The following is a 22203-nucleotide window of genomic DNA, read 5'->3' on the forward strand; positions in this document are numbered from 1 at the left end:
GCGTAAATATGTATATAAATGCAATAGTACTTATGCTTAAGACGTTTATTGTAAAATTTATTACGGGCTGCGTATACATACGTACATACATATGTATATACATACAAACATGCAATTACACATGCCCATAATAAAATAATACTATTTTAATTTTTTTAAAGACTGGAAAAACTATCAAACTTTAAATTATTTAAAATAAATTATACTTTTATAATATTAATTAATTTTTCATTTTACATTAAACTTTTAATTTAAAATTTTTTTTAACAGACATTTTTCATCATTTTATTTTATATTTTATAAACTATTCTAAGTTGACATTAAATAAATTAAAAAATATTTAAAACTTAATAAATAATTAATAATAAATAAATAAATTATAAATAATAGTTTTAATAAAATGTGTGTACATAATTGCGTTCATATAAATATGCATTTACATAAATATAATATAATTACATAAATATGTATAAATGTATGTACATATATGCGCACATTTACTTAGAAGAAGAAGCAGGAAAAAAAATACAAAATCAACAGTGTCGTTTTCGATCGTACTCGAATAATCACAATCAAATCAAATCAGTCAGCAAGTTCGATCATGACTCGTGACTCGATCGAAACGAACGCTCACAAACACTCAAAAATCATTTCGATCATTGCTACTCGAACGTGATTGGATCGAAACGAACGCTCACAAACGATCAGCATGATTGCGGACGATTTGATTCGAACTGACCGTTCGAACGATCCGCTCCGATCGCTTGAACAAAGTGAAAATATCACAACGAGTACGAGTCAATGTTCGAGTCTGATCGAACAGCTCTTACCCGTTGCAGTTCTCTGTTCTGAACGAGTCAACTCGAGTATGACTCGATGATTGATCCGATCGTTTGAACAAAACGGTTATGAATCAAATCAAATCAACCAGCAAGTTCGATCATGACTCGTGACTCGATCGAAACGAACGCTCACAAACGCTCAAAAATCATTTCGATCATTGCTACTCGAACGTGATTGGATCGAAACGAACGCTCACAAACGATCACGATCCATGACGATCGCTGCTACTCGAACGTGATCGGATCGAAACGAACGCTCACAAACAATCACAATCAAATCAGATCGTATGACTCGAACGCTACTCGACCCGTGACCCGTGACTCGATCGAACCCGTTGCTACCGAGTCTCTGAGTTGATTTGATCGAACTTGTCGCTCTGGTGCTCAATCATACTCGAACATACCCGTTGCAGTTCTCTGGTATGTACTACAGGCCATGCAATTTTGTTGTGTACGCTTGATGAAAATAATTGTAGCATACTTTACAGCAACAATTTAAAAGGCCATGGTCACGTTTACAACAACAGCAACGGCAAACGAAACGAGTAGGAGAAAGAGAACAACATTTACAACTACAACTACAACAACAACAACAACAACAACAACAACAACTGGACAACATGGCGTATGCTTTGACATGAATGACATTGCAGCCACTCTTGAGACGCACCCAGTCTACTGAGCTCTGTAAAATATGAAATATAATTAGCCTTATACGATATTAAATGCAAAACGCAGTCACTTGTCACAAATTGGCAACAACGACCCAACAACAACATAAACAGTTTGCAATTGCTGAATATCATTTGGCATAGGGCAAGAGCATAAATAAACGACTTGAACTCAGAGACATACGTTCAAGTATTGCCCATAGTTTGGCATCTGAGATTTGTTAAACTGGCAGCTTCGTAGGAATTGGCTTGTGAATTGCGTGCATTGAATAAACGAAAGTGTACAGTCTGGGCAGACTGTGGCCCTTGGTACATATTAATATGCAGACACTGTTACACTTGCCGTAAATCACCTGAGCATCATGACCGCAACAGAAGCAGCAGCAGTTGAAGAAGAGGAAAAGCAGCAGCAGCAGCGTCGATATTAGTATCAAATACAGAAGCTGTAACTGTTGAAATGACCGCAGCATCCGCAACAGAAGTTGCAAGAGTAGCTACAGCAACAATTTAAATAGTAGCAGCAATAAAGGTAGCGTAGACAGCAGCAGAAGCAATAGTAGTAATAGAAATAGTAGCAAAAACATAACCAGAAATAACAGAAACAGTAGCAGCAGCATAGGTAGTAGAAGCAGCTGCAACATCAATAGGTAGCAATACAAGTAAAAGTAATAGAAACAGAGAAAGGAGCAGGAGCAAAAATTGTAGTAAAAGCCACAGAATCAGTAGCAGCAACATCTCAAATAACATCAACAACAGTTGCAAATGAAGCAATATAAATGTGTGGTGAAAGTAATAAGAGCAATTATTACAATACAACAATTTTGGCAGTAGTAAAAGGACCAAAATAAGCAGCAACACGAGCATTGGAAATTTAATAACACTAGAATATAAGTAACAGAAATAGAACCCTGTGCTTAGATAAAAATAGTTTCAGAAACATTGACAGCAGCAAAAGTAACATAAGTAAAGAGCAATATTAGTGGCACCTTCATATACTTATTACAAATAAAATGCAGTAGCAACAAGAACCTTATTAATTAATAAAATTTAGAATTTAGGCTTAATCAGGATCAGGTCAAGTTCTTCAATCAAGATCTGATTAAATTCTACCAAAGAAAAATGTTGCTTATCAACGAAAAACTCAATTTTTTAAAAGGTAATAATTTAGTGTTAATGTAAATATAATATAATTTTAGTTGTTAATTAAAAAATTTATTTTGTAACATTATATTTAATTTGTGATTTTTATTTATTATTATTTTTTTTTTTTTTGACTGCTTTTAGTTGACGTAAAATATAAATAAAAAAAATAAATAAAAAATAACATTTGCAATAGTAGCAGCAGTAGAAAAGGTAGCAGCAATACTAGTAGCAACGGCAGCAACTTCAACAGTAGCATTTTTATTAGTAGTAACTACTGTAGAGGTAGCAACATTAACAACAACAACAACAACAACAACAACAACAACTTCAACACCAGCAGCAACACCAGCTGTTAATTTGGCGTCTATCTGAGTAAAGTTTTTGCTTGGGCCACAGAAACTTGCGGCAACCGCAGCCAAAAGTTCAAGCAAAATGAAGATTTATTTGTCTGGCGAACGGAAGTCATAGACAGTCAAGTCTATGCATAGTGATAGTCGCTCTTTCTTCCTCTCACTTCGTCTCTCTTTCTTTCTCTCGCCGACCATTCGTCCATCTAGCTGACTGTGTGTGAGGTCTATGATCACGTGTCTTGTTGCAATTTCCGTTCCGGATATTTGTTGTGCCTCTCATATATATGAGGCAAACTAAGAGCCAACTTGCCACTAATTTGTTGCACAAACTTCGAGAATGGCCAAAGTGCAGCAGACAAGGCTCTCATTAATGAAAGCGATTTTAATGCTATTCGAAATGGGACTCAAACTGAACTACAACTAGAACTTGGTGGTAAGTTGCCATGATGATGTGTTGCATGTTCCAGCTGCTTGCAACCTGCAGCAGAAGTCTACTTCCTCAGCACTGACCAGTTCTCTGACTGTCTGTCTGACTGTCTGTCCGACTGTCTGGCTGCTTATGTTTGTGTTAATGAACAGTTACCCATACAGCTGCAACTGGAGCTGCTGTCTAGCATATGTCTGACTTCTCACTCCGTTCTCTCCCCCTCTCTCTCTCTCTCTCTCTCTCTCTCACTCACTCTTTCGCTCTGTGAGTGTGTGTCCATTACATAGTAAATTATTGTGTGTGTCCATGTGTATAGTCTATGGCCCCAGCACAAGCTGTCAATTTGCGGCACTGACAATAGTCAGAGACATGACTTTTGACAGTTGTTTGCCTTGTTTGGCCCATTTTAATTACATTTTCGACTCCATTCCACATGGAAAATGGAGTATTTGATTTTAAATTATTAAAGCAACAACTAAGTAGCACTGCAAATCTATTCAAAATGTGCAAAATGAACAAAAAATATGCCCCAAATGTGATCATAAATGTTCTTATCTACTTGCTGAGTTGGGTTAAGTTCAGCTGCGTTGTCTCTGGGCCATAGCTCACATTTTACAGTCTAAACATTTCCACATCACTGCACTAACGAGCCTTTTTACCACACACACTCACATGCGAATAAAAGGAAGTGAATTTCAACTCACACATACACACACACACACACACAAGTGGAGTATGAATAATCTTTTGCTGTCAACAAAGTGTTTTTATTAGTTGGTGTGTGATAGTTGAGTATTTTAAGTGCTTTGCGAATATATGCATACCAAATTTTCTTAATTATAACACAGTATCATATAATTAAGTTTAAAGAGCATTTAAGTAAGACGCTAAGTAATAGTGAACTAGTTTTTGCTTTTAACTGAGCAAACAGAAAAACCCTGTTAAAAATGATCTTTAAGGGAATATTCAAACTATCAAGAAATACTGTGCTAAAAATTAATAGTCAATTTAGAATTTAAAAATATATAGGAACTAGTTTCAATAATATTTTTTTGACATTTTGCTCTTTCTTCATTTGACTCTCTATTCTCGTAACCTTTAATTTAGTTCAAATAAATTCCAACTAAATTTCGATCTTATTTATTTATTTTATTTATTTTTATTGCCTAATTTTATGTGCTTTCTATTCAGTTTAAAAATTAATGAGTGCTTGTCCACTTTATATTTTTACAAGTAATGCTTTTAGCTACTTTTTGCTACTTTAATCCATTTAAATCCCAATCTAATGAGTTAGACTACCACAATGCCTTAAGCTTATTACACAAGGAGAAACACATACTTATACATACATATACTTACTTATATGTACAATCTAATAAAAGCTTTTTGCGACATTTGATGATTCGCAGGAAAAGAAACAAAAAAAGGATTTGAAATTTAATGATTTTTTGTTTTTACGCTCGCCTGCGTGGCATATAAAAAGGGGGAGGGACATTTGGCTCATTTGTTTCGGGGTTTGAACCCTGGCAACACTGGCAACAAAAATAAGACGCACAACACGCTTTTTCCCCTGATTATTTTGATGTGCGGTGGCAAAAGGCGTGAAATGCGCCCACGCACACATACGCATACTTATATACACATACACATACGTGAATTCACATTCACTTTGCATAAAATGTGCCCAAAAAGGTTTTATGTCAAATTGAAAGACGACAGGCAGGCAAAACAACTACACTGCTAAAGAGCAACTAAAACCAATGTGTATGTGTGTATGTGGCTGCATATGGGGGAGTTTGTGTGTGTGTGCGTGCGTGTGGGGGAGGGGGATGTTTGTGACAAGAACTCAAAATGCATGACTCGTCATGGCAGCAGGAATCAGGCTCTAAATAATTTAGCAACTGGGCGGACAATAAAATTCGAACTGAAATGTCATACGCATGCATTTGCATATGATTTACCAGGAACAGGCATTGCAATGCCACGTCCTGTTCATTGTTGTTGTTGTTGTCGTTGTTTTTGTTGTTGCATGACTATAAACGCGCAGTGCAAATGCCATTGAAATTGATGCCAGCGGCAAATCAGCAGCACCAACTCTACTTTGTATCTACCACTTCCCTTTCTCTATCTCTCTCTCTCTCTCTTTCTCTCTCTGTCTGTAGTCCATCTATCTCTATCTCTCTTCGCTTCTGTGATAAATTTACAATATAATTTGTATATTGTCATGGCTGGGTCGGCTATATATCTTCTTGTATTTTGTGCTATTTGCATGACCAAATTGCAAATGTACAAATTGCATTGCCTACTTTTGGGCGCACAAATTGTCAACATATAATTTGTTTAGAAATTAAACTAGATGATTCAACAAATTTGGCAACATTTGGCAATTTGATGGCACACTATTGTTAAGCACTTTAAGCACGCTCTGCATAATCGTAAATGTGCATTAGTCTGGCACTCAAAATTCAGACAATATTCATACAATTGTATATTGAAATTTGTATACATAATTTCATTAGTGCTAATACCTAGACAATAAAGTTTCTCATAAGTGCTTGAGTGTGTGTGTTTGACACATTTGAATAATATGCAACTTTTGCTTGTGATTCAATAAATTTTGTGATATAAAATGATCAATTTGGCACTAATTTGTAATAATTAACTAAAGATCTATTGTGCTTATTTAAGAATTTATACGAGAGCTGAACTTGAATAAATTTATATGCAGTTGATTGACTAGCTGTAAAGTATCTCTTGATTTCTGACCCTAACTCTATTGTTTATCCTAACAAAATCCTTTGCGTAATTGACACCCAGTCAGATACTTACACACACACACTCACACACACACACGCACTCAGACAACTGAGAAACGTATTAGGAGTCAACACGCGTATGAGGAAAATGCTTCTCTACCCCATCGACATCCCAAGTGCTGCCACATCAGCTGCAGTTGCAGCATCAGGTACCCGGGACTTGTCTGCAACAATGGCACAACACAAAATTCCATTCTGTCTGCATATTTGAGACTTTGATCATTTGAAACATTGCTGCCAGACAGTGAAAAAATGCATGAGCCAATGTCTAGAGCATCCCCAACTCCCCCTCTCCACATATATCGTATCGTATGCTAATGCCAATCCCCTTCACATACTATAGCACATATGTATATATGTGTCTGTCTCTGTCACTGTCTGCACGTTATTATGTGGCTACTCAGCAGACCCGCAACACACTACGACTTTTGCTTCAACTGCAACCATCTAATCATCATCATCAATAACACTAGTCAACATTAATCCGGATTTGACTATGTTACACAACAAATAAACTGCAAGAGTTTTCTCTATTTTGCCACACATTTTATTTTGTATTTTTGAAAAATTTTAAAAATAATCTTTAAAAGCTTGAATGCTTAATACTGTAGAATAGTTTCCATTTAAGTCTTACTTATATTTATTTTCATTTAGAAAATTGTGTTTAAAATAGTTGGCTTAAATATGTAAAGAGCAAAGCCTTAACTTAATATAACAGCTTCACATAGGCTTTCAGAAAATGTGAAAGAATAATATTCTTCGACTTATCGGATCAGATATAAATGTGAATTAATGATGATGGGAAATGCATTTAAATTAAAAAAAAAAACTTCAAGTTTGTTAATTAGTGTTGTCCATGTTGCCCATGTTGAGTGCAACACATTGACCAACGCTTTGGATATACTTAACCCTTTCTCATTCTGTCAACTTTGATAAATTTATGCACATTATTTGTCCTGCTGCATGTCGCGTTGATTTTGCTGCCAATCCTTTTCGTTCACATCTCGATATGTCATTTGCATGCAAACTAAATGCGCTTCAGCTTCAGTTACAGCTTTATCTTTAGCATTCAGATTTCGATATTTGGTTATGTATTGGCCATGTTTATGACCATCAAGAGGATTTCGATTTCAGCTGCCAATAGCAAGACATCAAATGTGCCAAAATGAGCATTTTATGGATTTATGGCGTAACTCAAATCCAATATATATAAACTTTAATGGATTAGCTTTTTGGCTGTCCAAGCAGATTGACAACAGATATCGATAAGTAATCGAAGCCAATAATCGAGTCGGAAAATATCACTTGCTTCGAGAGGAAATTCATTCTGTTTAAAGTTCAAAAGGATTTAAGTTATATCATTTTTGTAATTTAATGGTAAAAACTTTGAATAAGTGCAAAATTTAATTATTAATTCAACGCTTGCAGCTCACGTTTCCTAATTTACAAATTCATGAATATAAATTGCTTTTCAAATGATATATGAAATAATCAAATATGCAAATTGGAACAGTCTGTATAATGACACACTCAAACTCCAATAAGTGGAACACACACGTATAATTTTTGCACAAAAAACGGTTATTATTAATGTCAAATATTGACAGTATATACATACTATATCATATATGAATGTTCCCACGTTGCAGCTGCACGAGGCACAGTCCAACATGGATAAATCTAGCTGGACACAAGTTGTTGCCGTGGTTTTTCTTTGTGTTACATTGCATTGGTAACATGGTAACACATGTCCAGTTCTTATGCTGTCCCCCTGTTGGACCAAATGCTGCAGTATGAAATGGCCAAAAGCCCAAAGTCAAATGCAGTTAAGGGCCATGTTGCTTGCCACAAAGTGGACAACTAAAAACCAAACCAAGTGACCAAAACCGAAATACATTCCCAGGCAGCTGCAAAAACAATGCAACCAAGTGGATTTAGTAAACATATTATGCTGTTTAAATTAAACCAGAATAATGAAAAATTGCATCATGAGAAAGTTGTAGTTTAGTGTAACTTTTTATTTAATGAACCTTTTGACTTTTTAGTCTTAAACATAAATCTTGTATAAATAATTTTAGTTGTTAATTTAATATCATATTTAATAACATATTTATTAAAATATAAGAAATGTCATGTAATTGTTGAGTTAACTAGCTTACTAAAATATTTTCCATTGCTTTGAAAATGCTATTAACATTTGTTGTCTGTTAACATAGCTTTAACATTAAACTAACAGCAGTGCAGTTACCAACAGCTCTTTTTTTTATTCATTTTGTGAAGCGAAAAGCAAATCGGTATTTCAAATTTTCATTTTTTGATATATAAACGCATGTTGCATGCCTCATGCTGCTGTGTTAGCTTTTTTCCAGCAATACATCAATTATCCAATGGCTGTCAAACTGTACGCCAGTCTTGCGTGTCAATTTATCAGGTTTTTAGTCAACAGCAGAAAACTATGCCCTCTTCTGTAACTCTGTCCATCAGGATTGTCATGCTCCAATTGGCAAGAACTGTCAATTGATAAATGGCAGTGTAACTTTGTCGATAATTGTTGATAATTTTTTTTTTGGTTATGTGGCAAGTTGAGAAGAGAACAGCAGAAGTTTGCCACGCGTGTGTCAATTGTGCAACAGCTGCGGGCAAAAGTTGAACAAATAATAAAGTTTTTAATTATAAGCAATGCCCTCAAAAAAAGTTCAAATTCTTCAGTTGATCGCAATCAAGTTGAAAGATGAATTTCTCCTCAAGCCAAGCACAGTTGCAACTACAGCAGCAATCGAATGTGTGCTGTGGCAACTTCCAATGCCACACACAGTGTGCGTGTTTGCCCCACAGCGTGTGCGTGCCACTTTGACTTGCTTCCAGATATCTATATGTATCTGTGTGTGTGTGTGTATCTGTGTGTGTGTGTGTGTAAGTCAATGAAATTAGTGCTGGCAGGCACAAACCAAACCAGGCCAAAACTCAAGCACAAGCCAGAGTTAAACCGGAAGTGTTGGTAGGAGTATCGTTGTCTTTTTGACATCTACATTTGCTGGCAAACTTATCACCCTCTTCTCTTCCCCCTTTTATTAACAACTGCTCAACTGAGTATGCTATAAAAAGTTGTGTGGTAAAACTTATTGAGTTTGCCTGCTGATAATCAAAAAGGCGGAAAACTTAAATAATTTGCGGCAGCGCAGCGCGTGTTGCCCCAAAAATTATACTGGTCACTTCCGTTAGCTGAGTTCTTTTCTTTTCCAGAGAGTTTAAGAGTAAGTAGAGCACAGGAAATTTAAGATACTTAAAAGATATGAAGAGATTCGAATAATTTTGTGATAATTTGCCAAAATAAATTCTCTACTAATAATATAAACTGCTAAATTGCATCTTCAATCTATATCTATATTTTACAACAGTTGATAAAAAATGATTATTGCTTGTTTAGTTCTTCTGCTAGCATTTCATCAGCATTTTCTATAGTCCAATCGACCCATTTCTCCCATTTAACTTTCCACTTTTGCATGGCATTGGCTTTCTCTTCATCAGAAAGTGCGCTATGTTTGATTGAGTTTTTGGCTATACGTTTGAGAAACTTCAAGTCGGCATTCCTGGGCTGAAACAGGATATAAAGTATTTTTAATTTAGCTGATATTTAGTTAACTCACCGCAATGCCTAGAAATGCCATATAGAAATCATGGGACAGAGGTTTTGTACGCCAAAATGAGGGATTACCCGAGGAGAGAACAATGGGTATATCATTGGCAATCAAAGAGGCAGCTGGATGATTGCGATAGTCAGCGCCAAGTTGCAACACTTGGTTGCAAACGGGGCAAACCTCAATGGCAACACCAAATTTCTTGGCCAATTCCATAACCAGTGGATGTTTCGTTATAGCATAGGCGTGGCCAATACGCTTAGTACCTAGCAGAATGGCATCTATAAGATTCTCATCCAGAGGCGATCCATACCAGTTTGTTTGCCCCGCATGAAAATAGAATTGAATGTGTGCTGGCATTTTTAAGAGTTGCTTGACAAACATGCTCAATGGATGACCCAATTCCTCTTGGCCAACAAGATCGAAACCGATCAGTAAATTGGGAAACTCCTTCTGCAATAAGACTTTAATTGAATGTCAGCGAATAATTAATTCCTTGTGGCTAACTCACATTTAATTCAGTGCAAAGTTTCACATGTTCGCCCATTTTTTGGACTGTCGTTTGTCGGTGTGGCGCATAAATCAGTTTGGAGTCTATAAAATCTGGATGATCATGCTTAAACCTTTCCAGCTCATTGTTGTAAACCTCTAGGGTTTCTTTAACGGGTAGCTTTTTGCCATCCAGGCAGTAGAGACGCTTCAGAAGTGAACGAACCTCAACATACTGCACTCCATCCTCGCTGAACTCCTCGAGGGCATTGTAATAATATTCTCCCCAAATGGGATAGTACAAAACTATACCATTGATCAGATTAAATATGCTCATCATATGCTTCCACGCCAAGTCATTCGATTTTAAGTTCGATAATGGATACATACTAAACAGTGACTTTAGATACTTTCGCACATTCTCCTCGCCCAGTCGATCACGAAACTCATCCATAGTCTCCCAATTGCCGCCTTTATGTTGCATTATTTTTGGTTTATCCTTGGAGAATCGAAACTGTACTATTTTACAGCCATCTTCGATGCTGCAGGCCCAGAGTTGCTTTTTGTAGGTCAGATCAATAAGAAATTGAGTACTACACATGGAACTATCATGTGCTTTAAGGGCACCTCCTTTCGGCATCCTTCGGAGTAATTGAAACAGAGGCGACTTCTCAATGTCGTGCAGTCTCTCAAAAATATGATAGCCCGGCACAAATTGATTTGGATCCTTTACTCCCCTATTATATTCATCCATCTTTAGGCACATGATCACATCATTCACTTTGATCTCCTTCTGTGTCAATTGAATATCATTGCCAAGTATCGCAGCCTGTTCAAATTTGCAAACTATTTCCCGGAGTTTTCTATAGGCTTCTGGTGTACACTTGCGCAAATTTGACGGCCCAAAAAATTGGTTTAATATACTTCCAGAAAGTTGATGGAGCATTGTAAGATTGAAATTATTGTTATGTAAATATAAAATATATTTCAATGACTTGCGATTAAACACATAATTCAATCAATTCCTAAAAACTGAAATTTCTTTTTTTAAATTTAAGTAATTAGTAATATTTTTTTTTTGGGAAATTATTTTTAACAGTAACGATTATAAATAGCTTAATTGACCTAGAATACTAATGATTCGAAAAAAATTATACGATAAATTGTATATTAATTTTCTATTTATGTTTTTCTATAAAGAGTATTTTTAGAAATAAATTAAAATATTAAACGATACTAGAAAAGTTATGAATCCGAAGTTTGAAATATTTTAATAAATAATAAATACCTAAAATTTATATAGCATAGAAAGATAAAAAGAACAATATTTTCACTTATTCTTTTAGTTATATTAATATTCCTTTTTCGTTTTCAGCTCCCTAATTCAAATATTTTTAATATTCTTTATCAAAATTCTAATTAAAAATCGTTAAGATACTTTGATTACTGTTCTTTCGTTTTTGAAGTTTGTTTGTTGTCAGTAAAAGCCTTTGTCAAGCTGATCTCACACACTCTGATGTGTTTTTGCTGGTAACCAGCTTTTGCTTAAGTGTTTTTTAGCAGCATTACATTACTTACTTATAGTCCCACCTCCTCTAACTCAACCCAGAACTAAAACCCAAGCACAAGCCCAACCCAAAACTGCAACCTTTCCAAACAGAAACAGTTACAATTGCCCAGGGCCATGAAAGTTTTCAAGTGTTAACGAGTTTTGTTGCACACATGTGTCGATTGCATACGTAGTGCACTTAACTTGAAAACTTGCACGGTATTCAAGTAACAACAACAACGGCAAGTGGCAAGTGGCAAGCTGATATGCAGTCCTTCTTTGACTAAGAATTTGCAGAGAATTTGATTTTGTGCAAAAACAATTTGCATCTTAATTGTGTCCTTTGCAAGAAGGATACAAACAGCTTAGGGCCAGAAACAGGCATGTCTATAACCTACTACCTCCTAAATTACTTAGCAGTCAATTTCTAACCTATCACTAAAACTAACAAACTTGTTTTATGTACTACGTTAAACTCTGGTATTTATAGAATAATTTTGGAAGCTAACTATAATTATCATTATTAGCTTTTGCTTTCAACAACTTTATGAATTTAAATGAAATGTGAAACTCGAAATGCCTGTTTGTTATTAAATTAAACCAATCATTACCCATTATAAAAACTTAAAATAAATAAACGATGTCTAATTTTAATAATTTGTAACTGTCATCAAAATATCTGGAGATTTGAGGAACACACTTGTATAAAACTTGAAACTAAACCAGCGGTTTTCCTTTATCCTTTCTCAGTTATGCTAAATACACCCTTAAAATATTTTTAAAATATATTTTCAAATGTAAAATCGATGCCACACTTCAATTCCATCTCCATTTTCAGATCTGGCACATGTTTTCTGTGTTACCATGGTTAGTTGCTCTTTCAGCTAGCTTCTCTCTATTCTTCTTTCGTCCTGCGCCTCTCGGTTCTTGGCATCGTTACATATCATATTTTTTTTTTTGGTCTGTTACAAATTATGCTCATATAAATTTTTATAAAACATTTCTGGCGTTGCCATTTTATTTTATGTTTCTTTTTGTTACAACTGCGTCTCATAGACACCCGCAGACACACACACACACACACACACACACACAGAGTCATTCTCACCAACTGCCTTACAATTTGCTGCGAACAAAAGTAGGCAACAAAATGGGGCACGAGGCGGAACGCGTTGTGTGTCTGCAGCAAAAATGAAAAGCAATTCACACTTGAAAAGTTTCAACATGCGTTTTTAAGTCGCACACAAAGAAGACCCAACTATTTTATTATTTTTTATACACTTTGTTTAAATTCTAGATATGATGTCAGCTTCAACCCTTGAAGCATAATGGTAAAGAGGGCATTTAAGGGCTTTGGAGTAGTTTGAGATTTGAAAAAAATACGTTTCAACTCAAAGATGAAATTTGAAAATATTATAAAATACAAAAATTTTGTACATTAAGCTCTGAACACAACTCTACAAGGATTATTCGAATATGCTCTTTGCCTTTTAAAAATCTTTGATGGACATTGCAAATGAAAATGGTTTGAAAGATTAAAAAATCAGATAATGTGGTTATAAATATCTGAAAGAGTCAGTTAAATGATATTTTTAAACATAATATATGTATGTATATGGATATTATATGCATTCTGGTAAAACATGTGCGTTTTCTTTGGGTTCATTATTGCGTATTTTGGTGTGTTAATGTGTGTGAATATGAAGCTGATGGCTGCCTTTCAAAAACAGCTGCAAACTCAGGCGCCCATTGCCATTTGTGCTAACATTATGTTAGGTCGGAGACGATGCGAACATAAAAAAGGGTTCGCACTTGGAATTTGTTTAACCATCGTACAATAAGTGTGTGTGTGTGTGTGTGTGTGTGTTGTGTCAGTTTATTGTGGCACTTTGGATGCCTTTTGCCAGTTTATTTTTTGAGGGCAAGCCAACTAATTTAATATGCATAAATGCTAGCACATGTTTCATAAATGGCATTTTAAAGCCGCACCAAATGGGTTTATTATGTAGGCTGCTCGCTTTAGCCACATTTCGCATACAATATGAATTTCTATTAATGCTTTTTATGCTGACTTTACAGTGTCTGTATCTGTGTGTGTGAATCTGTGTGTGTGTGTGTGTGTGTGTTTGTGGTGTTGTACAATTTCCGTGCATGCTCAGAAATGCAACAACAACAACGCACACACAACATGCCAAAATTCGTATTCGGATTTCTATACAAGCCGGAAGAGGGGAGCAAAAAACTGTTGCATACTTTTCTGCGTTCTCACAATGAACTCGCTTTTAATGCCATAATTGAAGTGAACACAACGCCATGGCAGTTGTCAAACTACTGCAGATAAGCTAAAGTATTTTCTTGCCATTGCCCCCCTCCATTTTCCCTTCTCTATTTACCCGTTTTGCGACTGCTCATGATGTCTGTGTTGGCCAAAATGAGCGACAGTTGGACGCGTTGCAGACAACAGCTGTTTAAACTCTTTAGAGCTCAATGTGTGCAGTTGCCACAGCCGCGTGGCATGCACCCTGCCTCTCAACTCCCGCTGCCATTATGACTGTAGCTTAAATTGAAACAATGGCTACCCCCCGACCATCCTTCGTCCCCCGTCTCCTGTCCATTTGCTTGTTAAGCTTGCGGCTGGCATTTTTATCTGCCTTTTGCTTTGTCTTCGCAGCATTGTCATTTTCACAATGGCCAACAATTTGTGCTTTTACACACAAACACAATTTCACACACACACACACACACACACACAGGCACACTCAGAGACAGACACACACAGTGTTTGATTACAAATTTTTGCGTTTTGTCAAATTGATTTGTCTGCAGTCAGCACGTAGACAGTTACCTTATCCCGCCTTCAATTCCCCCCTTGTCAGCTGTAACCAATTTACATTTTGACGCGTTTTGCGCTTTGAATTGCGCGGCACGTTTGTTGCCTATTTGAATTACGAGTATGTCAATAGAATCGCTCGCTTTTTCTGCCTCCATTCTTGGCCATCTCAAATAAATGTCAATAAACATCTCAGCCAGTTTGACAGCAAATGCTTCAAGGCACAACAATTCGACAGCATTGACAGAGACATTTTCTTAAAAGGGCTTACCCAATGTTGTGTCTTTAAATCGACTGCTAAAGCATTTTATTTTAATGCCTCAAGTCGTATACTTAATTTTTAATTGAAAATTCGTTTTGATTAATATTAACATCATTTTCCAATACACATTTGCTTGACAACATCTCAATTAAATATCTTTACTATACAATGTGTTGATTAATATATATTTCAAATATATATGTATTTATATATATTGTAAATTTATATCATTAAATGTTTTTATTTACCTATGCATAACATAATCAATTAAACGCCACCATCTACATCAGCTTTATAAATCTAGTTCATATGTCTCAATCCCTGCACAGTGGGTACTAACAGTTTTCGCCATTGTTTTTATTAAATGACTGCATTTTTTTTTAAGAGCTTTGGGCTTGTTTACAGCATTTTGTATGGGTTGTTTTTAAGCAATATGGTTGCCATTTCAGTGGCCATATCAGAGTAGTGGCCATAAAAAGAAATTATAAAATAATATTAACAATCTAGCAACAACTATGAACAAGCTGTAAGGCATTTAGTGTTCCACCAGGAACCAGTCACGCCCACCAACAATGTGTGTACAATAGAAAAAAAAGAAAATAGAAAGAAAGTAAAGGAAAGTGGCATTTTACGTTTATGGTTATGTGGGTGCAGTTTGCGCGATGCTGAATGCTGCAACCTCAACTGGATCTGCGCTTAAAGGTTAAACGGAAAATGGAATGCTAGAAAGGGGAAGGGAATACTACAAGCGACAGCAACAAATGGCTAACTGCTGTTAGGCAATAACAGCAAAAACCAGGGCCGCATTTAAAGTGCAGTTGTAATTAAGGCGCCAGCTAATTGTCAAAAATGGGGCAGCGACTGAGTTGATGATTCCCAAATGGTATTCACTTAAATTGGGCGAGTACTTAGAATAAAGGAAGTTAAGCAATAATATAAACCTATTTTTTAAATTTTAAACTAGCAAGCAAGCGGAAATGAGCTACTTTCATATCTTAGAAATGTTAATGACAATAACTCTGATTATTTTATTTAGCACGTTACATCACCAAGCTGTAAATGCTTTTACTCTGAATAGACTTGTCCTGTTCTCCTAAACATAGGTCAGATGACTCTATCTAGATACCTTTATTTCTCTCACAAACCCCTTACAGTCGTAAAGCCCCATTTTGTTTTAGAGGTGACTCATGCGACACACACACACACACACCAGTTGTTTCCAGAGTTGGGGGCGAAAACAGAAGGCCAACATGTTGAAAAAAGTTTTATAATAAAATTATTTGTTTGGGCCAAAATAGACAACTTTTCAGCCATACATTTCATTTGTGCGAAATGTCACTCAGGGGCATACTTTTGCCAAACAACTGAACAACCATCTGAAAAACAGCAAAAACAACAGCAACAACAGCAACAACAAGGACAAATGTTTGGCAAATTTGCAGCTCAGTTACAGGACTCTCGACAGGAGGACAGAAGGAAAGGACTCTGCTCTTAGCTACATCTCCATGTCAATGCCAAGGCACTAACAATTAAATACGGCCTGTGAAAATGTGTGTGCAGTTTGCAGTTGGCAGTATAAACATTTGCATTTAAATAAATATATATAAAAATGCATTGCATTTTTGTTGGCGCTTTTCATTAGCCATGTCTACTCTCTCACCTTCCGCCACTTCTCGATTATCCGACGTGCAGTCTGGCACCCAAAGTGACTTTCAATGTAAAACGTCAGCGCTTTGTGCTGTTGACATTTGTGCGCCCAGACGAAGAGGAAGAGCTACAGCTAGAGGAGGAGCAGGAGCAGAAGCAAAAGCAGGACGATGACGGCAACAATTTACGATAAACATCTCAGCGGCATGCAAATCCCTTTTAGGAACGCCACCAGGCGCAGGAGAGCACTTCAGCTACTTGGAGGAGCCAGGGACAAAGCGAAAGTAGCTGACGAGCTAAAGAATACGGATGCGGGAACGGGAACGGGAACGGAAACGGGAACGGGAAAGAAGATGTAGCATCCTATTCGATTTGAGTGGCAACTAGGAATTAACCAACACAAGCAGGCTCAGCCTTGGCTTTAAAATCAACTTCAAATTGCACTTCACTTTACATTCAAGATTTGGAAATGGGCAATATGATAAATACGAACAAAAAAAATAAAAGAATTCACATTTAAATCAAATAAAATATGGACAAGAATGCTGCTAATTCTTTAAAGTGTTCGATTTGAAGCATTCTCAACTCAGATCATTTTATTGATTGATGAAAGCACATTTATATATTTTTTTTTAACGAAATTAGAGTCTCCTATATGAAGAGGTTTTCTAGAAAGCAGCTTAAGGGAAGAATAGGAAGAATCAAGACTAATTTCAATTTCCGAAAGTATGGTAAAGTGTAAATTTTTTCAATTAAATTTAAAAGATTTCTTAAGCTTTTTTAAATTTTTTTCAAGACTGATGTGAAGATTTTCAAGTTAATAATTAAGATTTGCTTACAGTTTAATGGATAGGAAGGCTTTAGACATATGCAGAAGTAAAGTTTTTATTTTCATATATATAATACTTAAGTAAAGCAAATAATATTTAATTATTTTATATAATTCATTAAAGTTCGTAACAAAAATAATACCAGAATGTAAAGATTTAATTAATAAATGAATACATTTATTAATATGTCAATTTTTATAAAATCTTCAATGATATTTGCAATCAATTGTAATCTGAATTGGCATTATGATAATTTAGTATATTGTTAGCTTTGCAATAATTAGTCTATATCATCTACTGATAAAAATGAATTGCCGCAGGATAATGTATGGGATACTTCTTTATAAAGTGGAGGAGTTAATAAATGGTAGCAATATATAAGTCCAAGTCTAGCCCAAATATTCTGTGAAATTTATGAAATGAATTGTTGACATGTGCATTTATTCAATTTAGGAAAAAATGAGATGTATTTTCTTTCCTCACCCCTCAACGTTTGGTACGCCAAAAGTTCCAGACTTCACAGAGACTGGGCTTTTGGTCGCATTCGCAGGCCGCGATTGGTGGCAACAACGGGAATTGCTTGCACTCTGAGAAGCTGAGATACTGCGTCTTCCGCTTCGCACAGCAGGAGGGCATACGACCTCGGGAGCATCTCACGTCGGATCGACTGGTTCGACATTTTGGTGAGCGGAGCTTGCAACATGGCCATGGCATTGTTGTGGGCGGAAAGAGTCTTGGGGGCGGGGCGCGTCCACTTTCCGGTAGTTCACAATCTTCCGGTTCACAAGCGGTACAAAGCTTACCTCTGAATAGCTTTGGATCACGACGCTCACGCACCGGATAGATTTTGCGGACTTTTGGCTTTTGGCGCGGCATCGGCTTAAACTCACACCAGGTTTTCTGATAATTCCGTTTACCCTTATCACTTGGCACATAGGCTTTCACATCAATTGGCAATGGACATGGCTCTGGTATGCAAGGATCGGGCTTGATTTCCTGATATGCCAGGCACTTGTACTCGGATCTTCGTACTCGCAAATAGCAAGGAGTCATTTTTCTCTGAGCACGACGCATCCGGCGTAACTTCTCCTTAAATATTTCACCAGATTTTATAATCCTATTGGACTTGGTGCTCGAATATAATACCAACGTATGCCCAAACATACTCGAGTTATCCAGATGAAGAATGCAACGGAATCTGCTCATTAAGTTGTTCATATTAAACAAAATTTTGAAGTGCCTTTTGCCGAAATGTTAAAATGCCTAGCAATCCTATACTGACTGATCTGTTTCAAACGACATCTGTCACATATCTCATGACTGATTTTAAAAGGGCTTCATGTTGAAAGCTGATTTCGAAATAAACTCACTGGAGCTGCAGAAAGAATTATTTTAAAAATTATTCTAAAAACTTGTTTACTTAATTTATAAAATTAACTCTCTTCTAAATACAAAGTTTAATAAGCAGATAGAAATTGGCAGGAAATAAAGTTATCCACATGTTTTTTTTTTAATTCATAATAATACTCGATTTTATTGAAATCTGTGATTGATTTGCTGTTAAAATACTGATCTGAAGTGTCTTCCAACAATAGAAACACTAGGAAACGTCACAATCTGTTTTGAGCAGTTTTTAGGTAAAATTCCTTAGCCATGTCTAGTTTTGAAAACACGCCAAGTTTCGCAAATGGAATACTTCTTGAGGCACTCAGTTATCGGAGCTGTGTTCAATTGAGCGCTTTGGCATTCGGAAAAACTTGGATATCTGGTTAACTGACGCTTTTTTGTGGCTTGAACCTTTGGCTTGATTTTGCAACGAGTTACTCTCCTTGCCGCAGGACATTCACAGAGTGGATTCTTAATGCAGCGAGTCTCGGATATTGCGGGTCCTGGGTTCAAGGGTCGACATAGCAACGGTCTCATCAATGTGCGGCATCCTTCGGACGGAGCTAGATTACAGCTCTTCGTCCTTCGCGGCTGCCGTCGTGGAATTTCAGGCTTTTCATGCATCATACTGCACACACGTTTGGGAACCTTTTCAATGACACAGTCCACCCAATACTTCTTGTACGGCTTATCAAGGGCCTTACTGGGCCGGTACAGTGTAGCATCTAGGCGTGGTTCATTGAAACAGGGTCCCATACATACTGGCTTATAGGGTGGAGAGCAGCGCATATAAACGCCCAGAGATCGATCTGTTTGTAGCTCTTCATCTGTTTTACAGGGATTGGGCTGTTTAAAATATTCCGGTGGTATGACCAATGGCATTCTGCATTTCTTCTTCTCCTTTTGGGGTACTCGACTGCATTTAGAGCCGGACATATTACGGATTGTAGACGATAACAGACCCTTGATGAATCCCTGCTGCAGATGAATCGCTCCCAACAGAACGCTTGAGCATTTTACAGAATTTTTAGCACCCATAGCCAAGAAAAATTTTGAAAATGTTTCTTTTACACAAAGTCCGAAAGCAAAGTGATTATACATTCACCGAGCATCTTGTGAAAAAACATTGTGACAGTTTCTTCCAAGCAAGTTATATAACCAAAAATAAATTTTAAAATAAATCAATCAATCTTTAGTATGGTTTATTAATGCATTTTAAAGCGTTAAAGCTATGCACATTTTGATGCATGCTCTTCCAATTTGCAGTGCCTGGACTGCCAGGATCCTTGACTTGCTTGGCAAACAAAAAACTGAACCCTCTGCCAAAAGTTTGAACATCAAATAATAAACAAAACGCACTAATTAATTAGCGTGTGGGCAACCTTCCATCCATGCATCCATCCATCAATCCCTCCATAGTTCAGCCGTTACTCGGTCGTCTCTTTAGCGGCAACTGGGTTCAAGTGCCTGTGTGCAGCTCTGATTTTCCTCGATTTTCTGTTTTACCAACAACTCTATTCCAAAAACGTGCCAATTTTTCCCTCTTTCTCACTTTTTTGTTGTTGTTTTTTTTTTTTTAACAACCAGTGCCATTTTTTCGTGATGTCCAATTGGTAGCATCGGTTCAGGGCAGCTGGCTTGAAATCGAAACGGCGAAAAGATTGCGCCGCCAAATTGTTAACAGCAATTGACCCAATTTTATGGGCCTGCACTCATGCATATCTCGGGCAGTTTGTTGGAGTGTGCTCAGGGGGAAGAGGAAGCTGTGCACAAAATCGGCGTAAAAGCGAATACTGGCCGTGCCCGTTAACTGTCCGAGCAACGCATGCACGTACAACGCGGCGTATACTTATTTCATTTTTTATTCTTTTTCTGCTGCTGTTTTTACTTGCCTTTCTTTCTTTAACGTGCGAAGCAAACCAAAAAATGTATGAGCTTGTCTTGCAGGCTCATATAACTTTTACATGTATATTTGCTTTAATTTATTTTATTTTTATTTTAAAAACAATTCAATTCAGTTGCCTTTAACGAATAAAATTGAACAATTTAAACAAGAAAAAGTCATTCGCCGGCTTAAACATTTTACTTCCATTAAAATACAAAGCATAAGCCACTTTCTGTACTTACCTTTCATTTAACAAGATATATTTATATATTTATTTATGCACGACTAAAAGCAGTCAGCAAGAATAAAAAAAATCCAAGTAAAAAAATAAGGTTAAAGATTAAAAATAAAAATAAAATTAAATATAAATTATGAACTGTAAAGAAAAAATTAAAATTAAATATATATTAATTATAATTCTATAAAAAGTAAGTCACTAAAGAAATAACTTTAGTTGTAAATGTAATAATCATGGTTTGACCTCTATAAACATTCTCTACATTAAATTTGATGCTGAGGTAGGTATTGAAAATTGGATATTAGATGGCTTAGAATCGAAAAAATATTAAATTTTCTATATGATAAATATTTAAATGCAGAATAATTTTAGAGACCAAATCATGATCAAAATGAAATGCCGCTTGAAAATCGGTTAACTTTTGATGAAGTTATGAGAGATCAAAGTTTTTGAAAAAATGTCAAGGGGTAGGTATGGAAAATTGGATGATAGATGGCTTAGAATCGAAAAAATATCAAATTTTCTAGATGATAAAAATTTAAATGCAGAATTATTTTAGAGACCAAATCATGATCAAAATGACATTCTGCTTGAAAATCGGATAATTTTTGGTGGAGCTATGACAGATCAAAGTTTTTGAAAAATTGTCAAGGGGGGTATGGAAAATTGGATGATATACGGCTTAGAATCGAAAAAATATCAAATTTTCTGGATGATAAAAATTTAAATGCAGAATCAATTTAGAGACCAAATCATGAACAAAATGACATTCCACTTGAAAATCGGTACATTTTTGATAAAATTATGAGAGATCAAAGTATTTGAAAAAATGTCAAGGGGTAGGTATGGAAAATTGGCTTAGAATTGAAAAAATATTAAATTTTCTAGATGATAAAAATTTAAATGCAGAATGAATTTAGAGACCAAATCATGAACAAAATGACATTCCGCTTGAAAATCGGTTAATATTTGATGAAGTTATGAGAGATCAAAGTTCTTGAAAAAATGTCAAGGGGTAGGTAGGTATGGAAAATTGAATAATATATGGCTTCGAATCGAAAAAATATGAAATTTTTTAGGTGATAAAGTTTTTGAAAAATGTCAAGGGGTAGGTAGGTATGGAAAATTTGATATTAGATGGCTTCGAATCGAAAAAATATGAAATTTTTAAGGTGATAAATATTTAAATGCAGAATAATT

The 22203-nt window shown here is 35.9% G+C and overlaps 3 protein-coding genes across 3 annotated transcripts; all 3 read right to left on the reverse strand.

Moving 5' to 3' along the window:
- Positions 1-9661: 9661 nt before the first annotated feature.
- LOC117783001 (adenosine deaminase 2) lies at positions 9662-11322 on the reverse strand. The gene is made up of 3 exons (XM_034620126.1): positions 10399-11322; positions 9897-10340; positions 9662-9844 (listed from the first exon to the last, which is right to left on the reverse strand). The coding sequence occupies exons 1-3, from the start codon at positions 11320-11322 to the stop codon at positions 9662-9664; spliced, it is 1551 nt and encodes a 516-aa protein (XP_034476017.1).
- Positions 11323-17811: 6489 nt separating this feature from the next.
- On the reverse strand, positions 17812-18762 carry LOC117784172. The gene is made up of 2 exons (XM_034621833.1): positions 17978-18762; positions 17812-17897 (listed from the first exon to the last, which is right to left on the reverse strand). The coding sequence occupies exon 1, from the start codon at positions 18710-18712 to the stop codon at positions 17981-17983; it is 732 nt and encodes a 243-aa protein (XP_034477724.1). The 5' UTR covers positions 18713-18762; the 3' UTR covers positions 17812-17897; positions 17978-17980.
- Positions 18763-18984: 222 nt separating this feature from the next.
- On the reverse strand, positions 18985-19967 carry LOC117783903. Its single transcript, XM_034621471.1, has one exon. The coding sequence runs from the start codon at positions 19916-19918 to the stop codon at positions 19142-19144; it is 777 nt and encodes a 258-aa protein (XP_034477362.1). The 5' UTR covers positions 19919-19967; the 3' UTR covers positions 18985-19141.
- Positions 19968-22203: the final 2236 nt, after the last annotated feature.

This window comes from Drosophila innubila (assembly GCF_004354385.1).
Source record: "Drosophila innubila isolate TH190305 chromosome 2R unlocalized genomic scaffold, UK_Dinn_1.0 1_C_2R, whole genome shotgun sequence".
Lineage (NCBI taxonomy): Eukaryota > Metazoa > Arthropoda > Insecta > Diptera > Drosophilidae > Drosophila > Drosophila innubila.

Bases quoted from the DNA above. Each gene is read 5' to 3' on its own strand.
- LOC117783001 (XM_034620126.1), bottom strand. From the start codon at position 11,322: ATGCTCCATCAACTTTCTGGAAGTATATTAAACCAATTTTTTGGGCCG. The intron at 10,341-10,398 runs GTGAGTTAGCCA...GTCTTATTGCAG, and splicing joins AACTTTGCACTGAATTAAAT to AAGGAGTTTCCCAATTTACT. The intron at 9,845-9,896 runs GTGAGTTAACTA...ATCCTGTTTCAG, and splicing joins TGGCATTTCTAGGCATTGCG to CCCAGGAATGCCGACTTGAA.
- LOC117783903 (XM_034621471.1), bottom strand. From the start codon at position 19,918: ATGGGTGCTAAAAATTCTGTAAAATGCTCAAGCGTTCTGTTGGGAGCG.
- LOC117784172 (XM_034621833.1), bottom strand. From the start codon at position 18,712: ATGAACAACTTAATGAGCAGATTCCGTTGCATTCTTCATCTGGATAAC.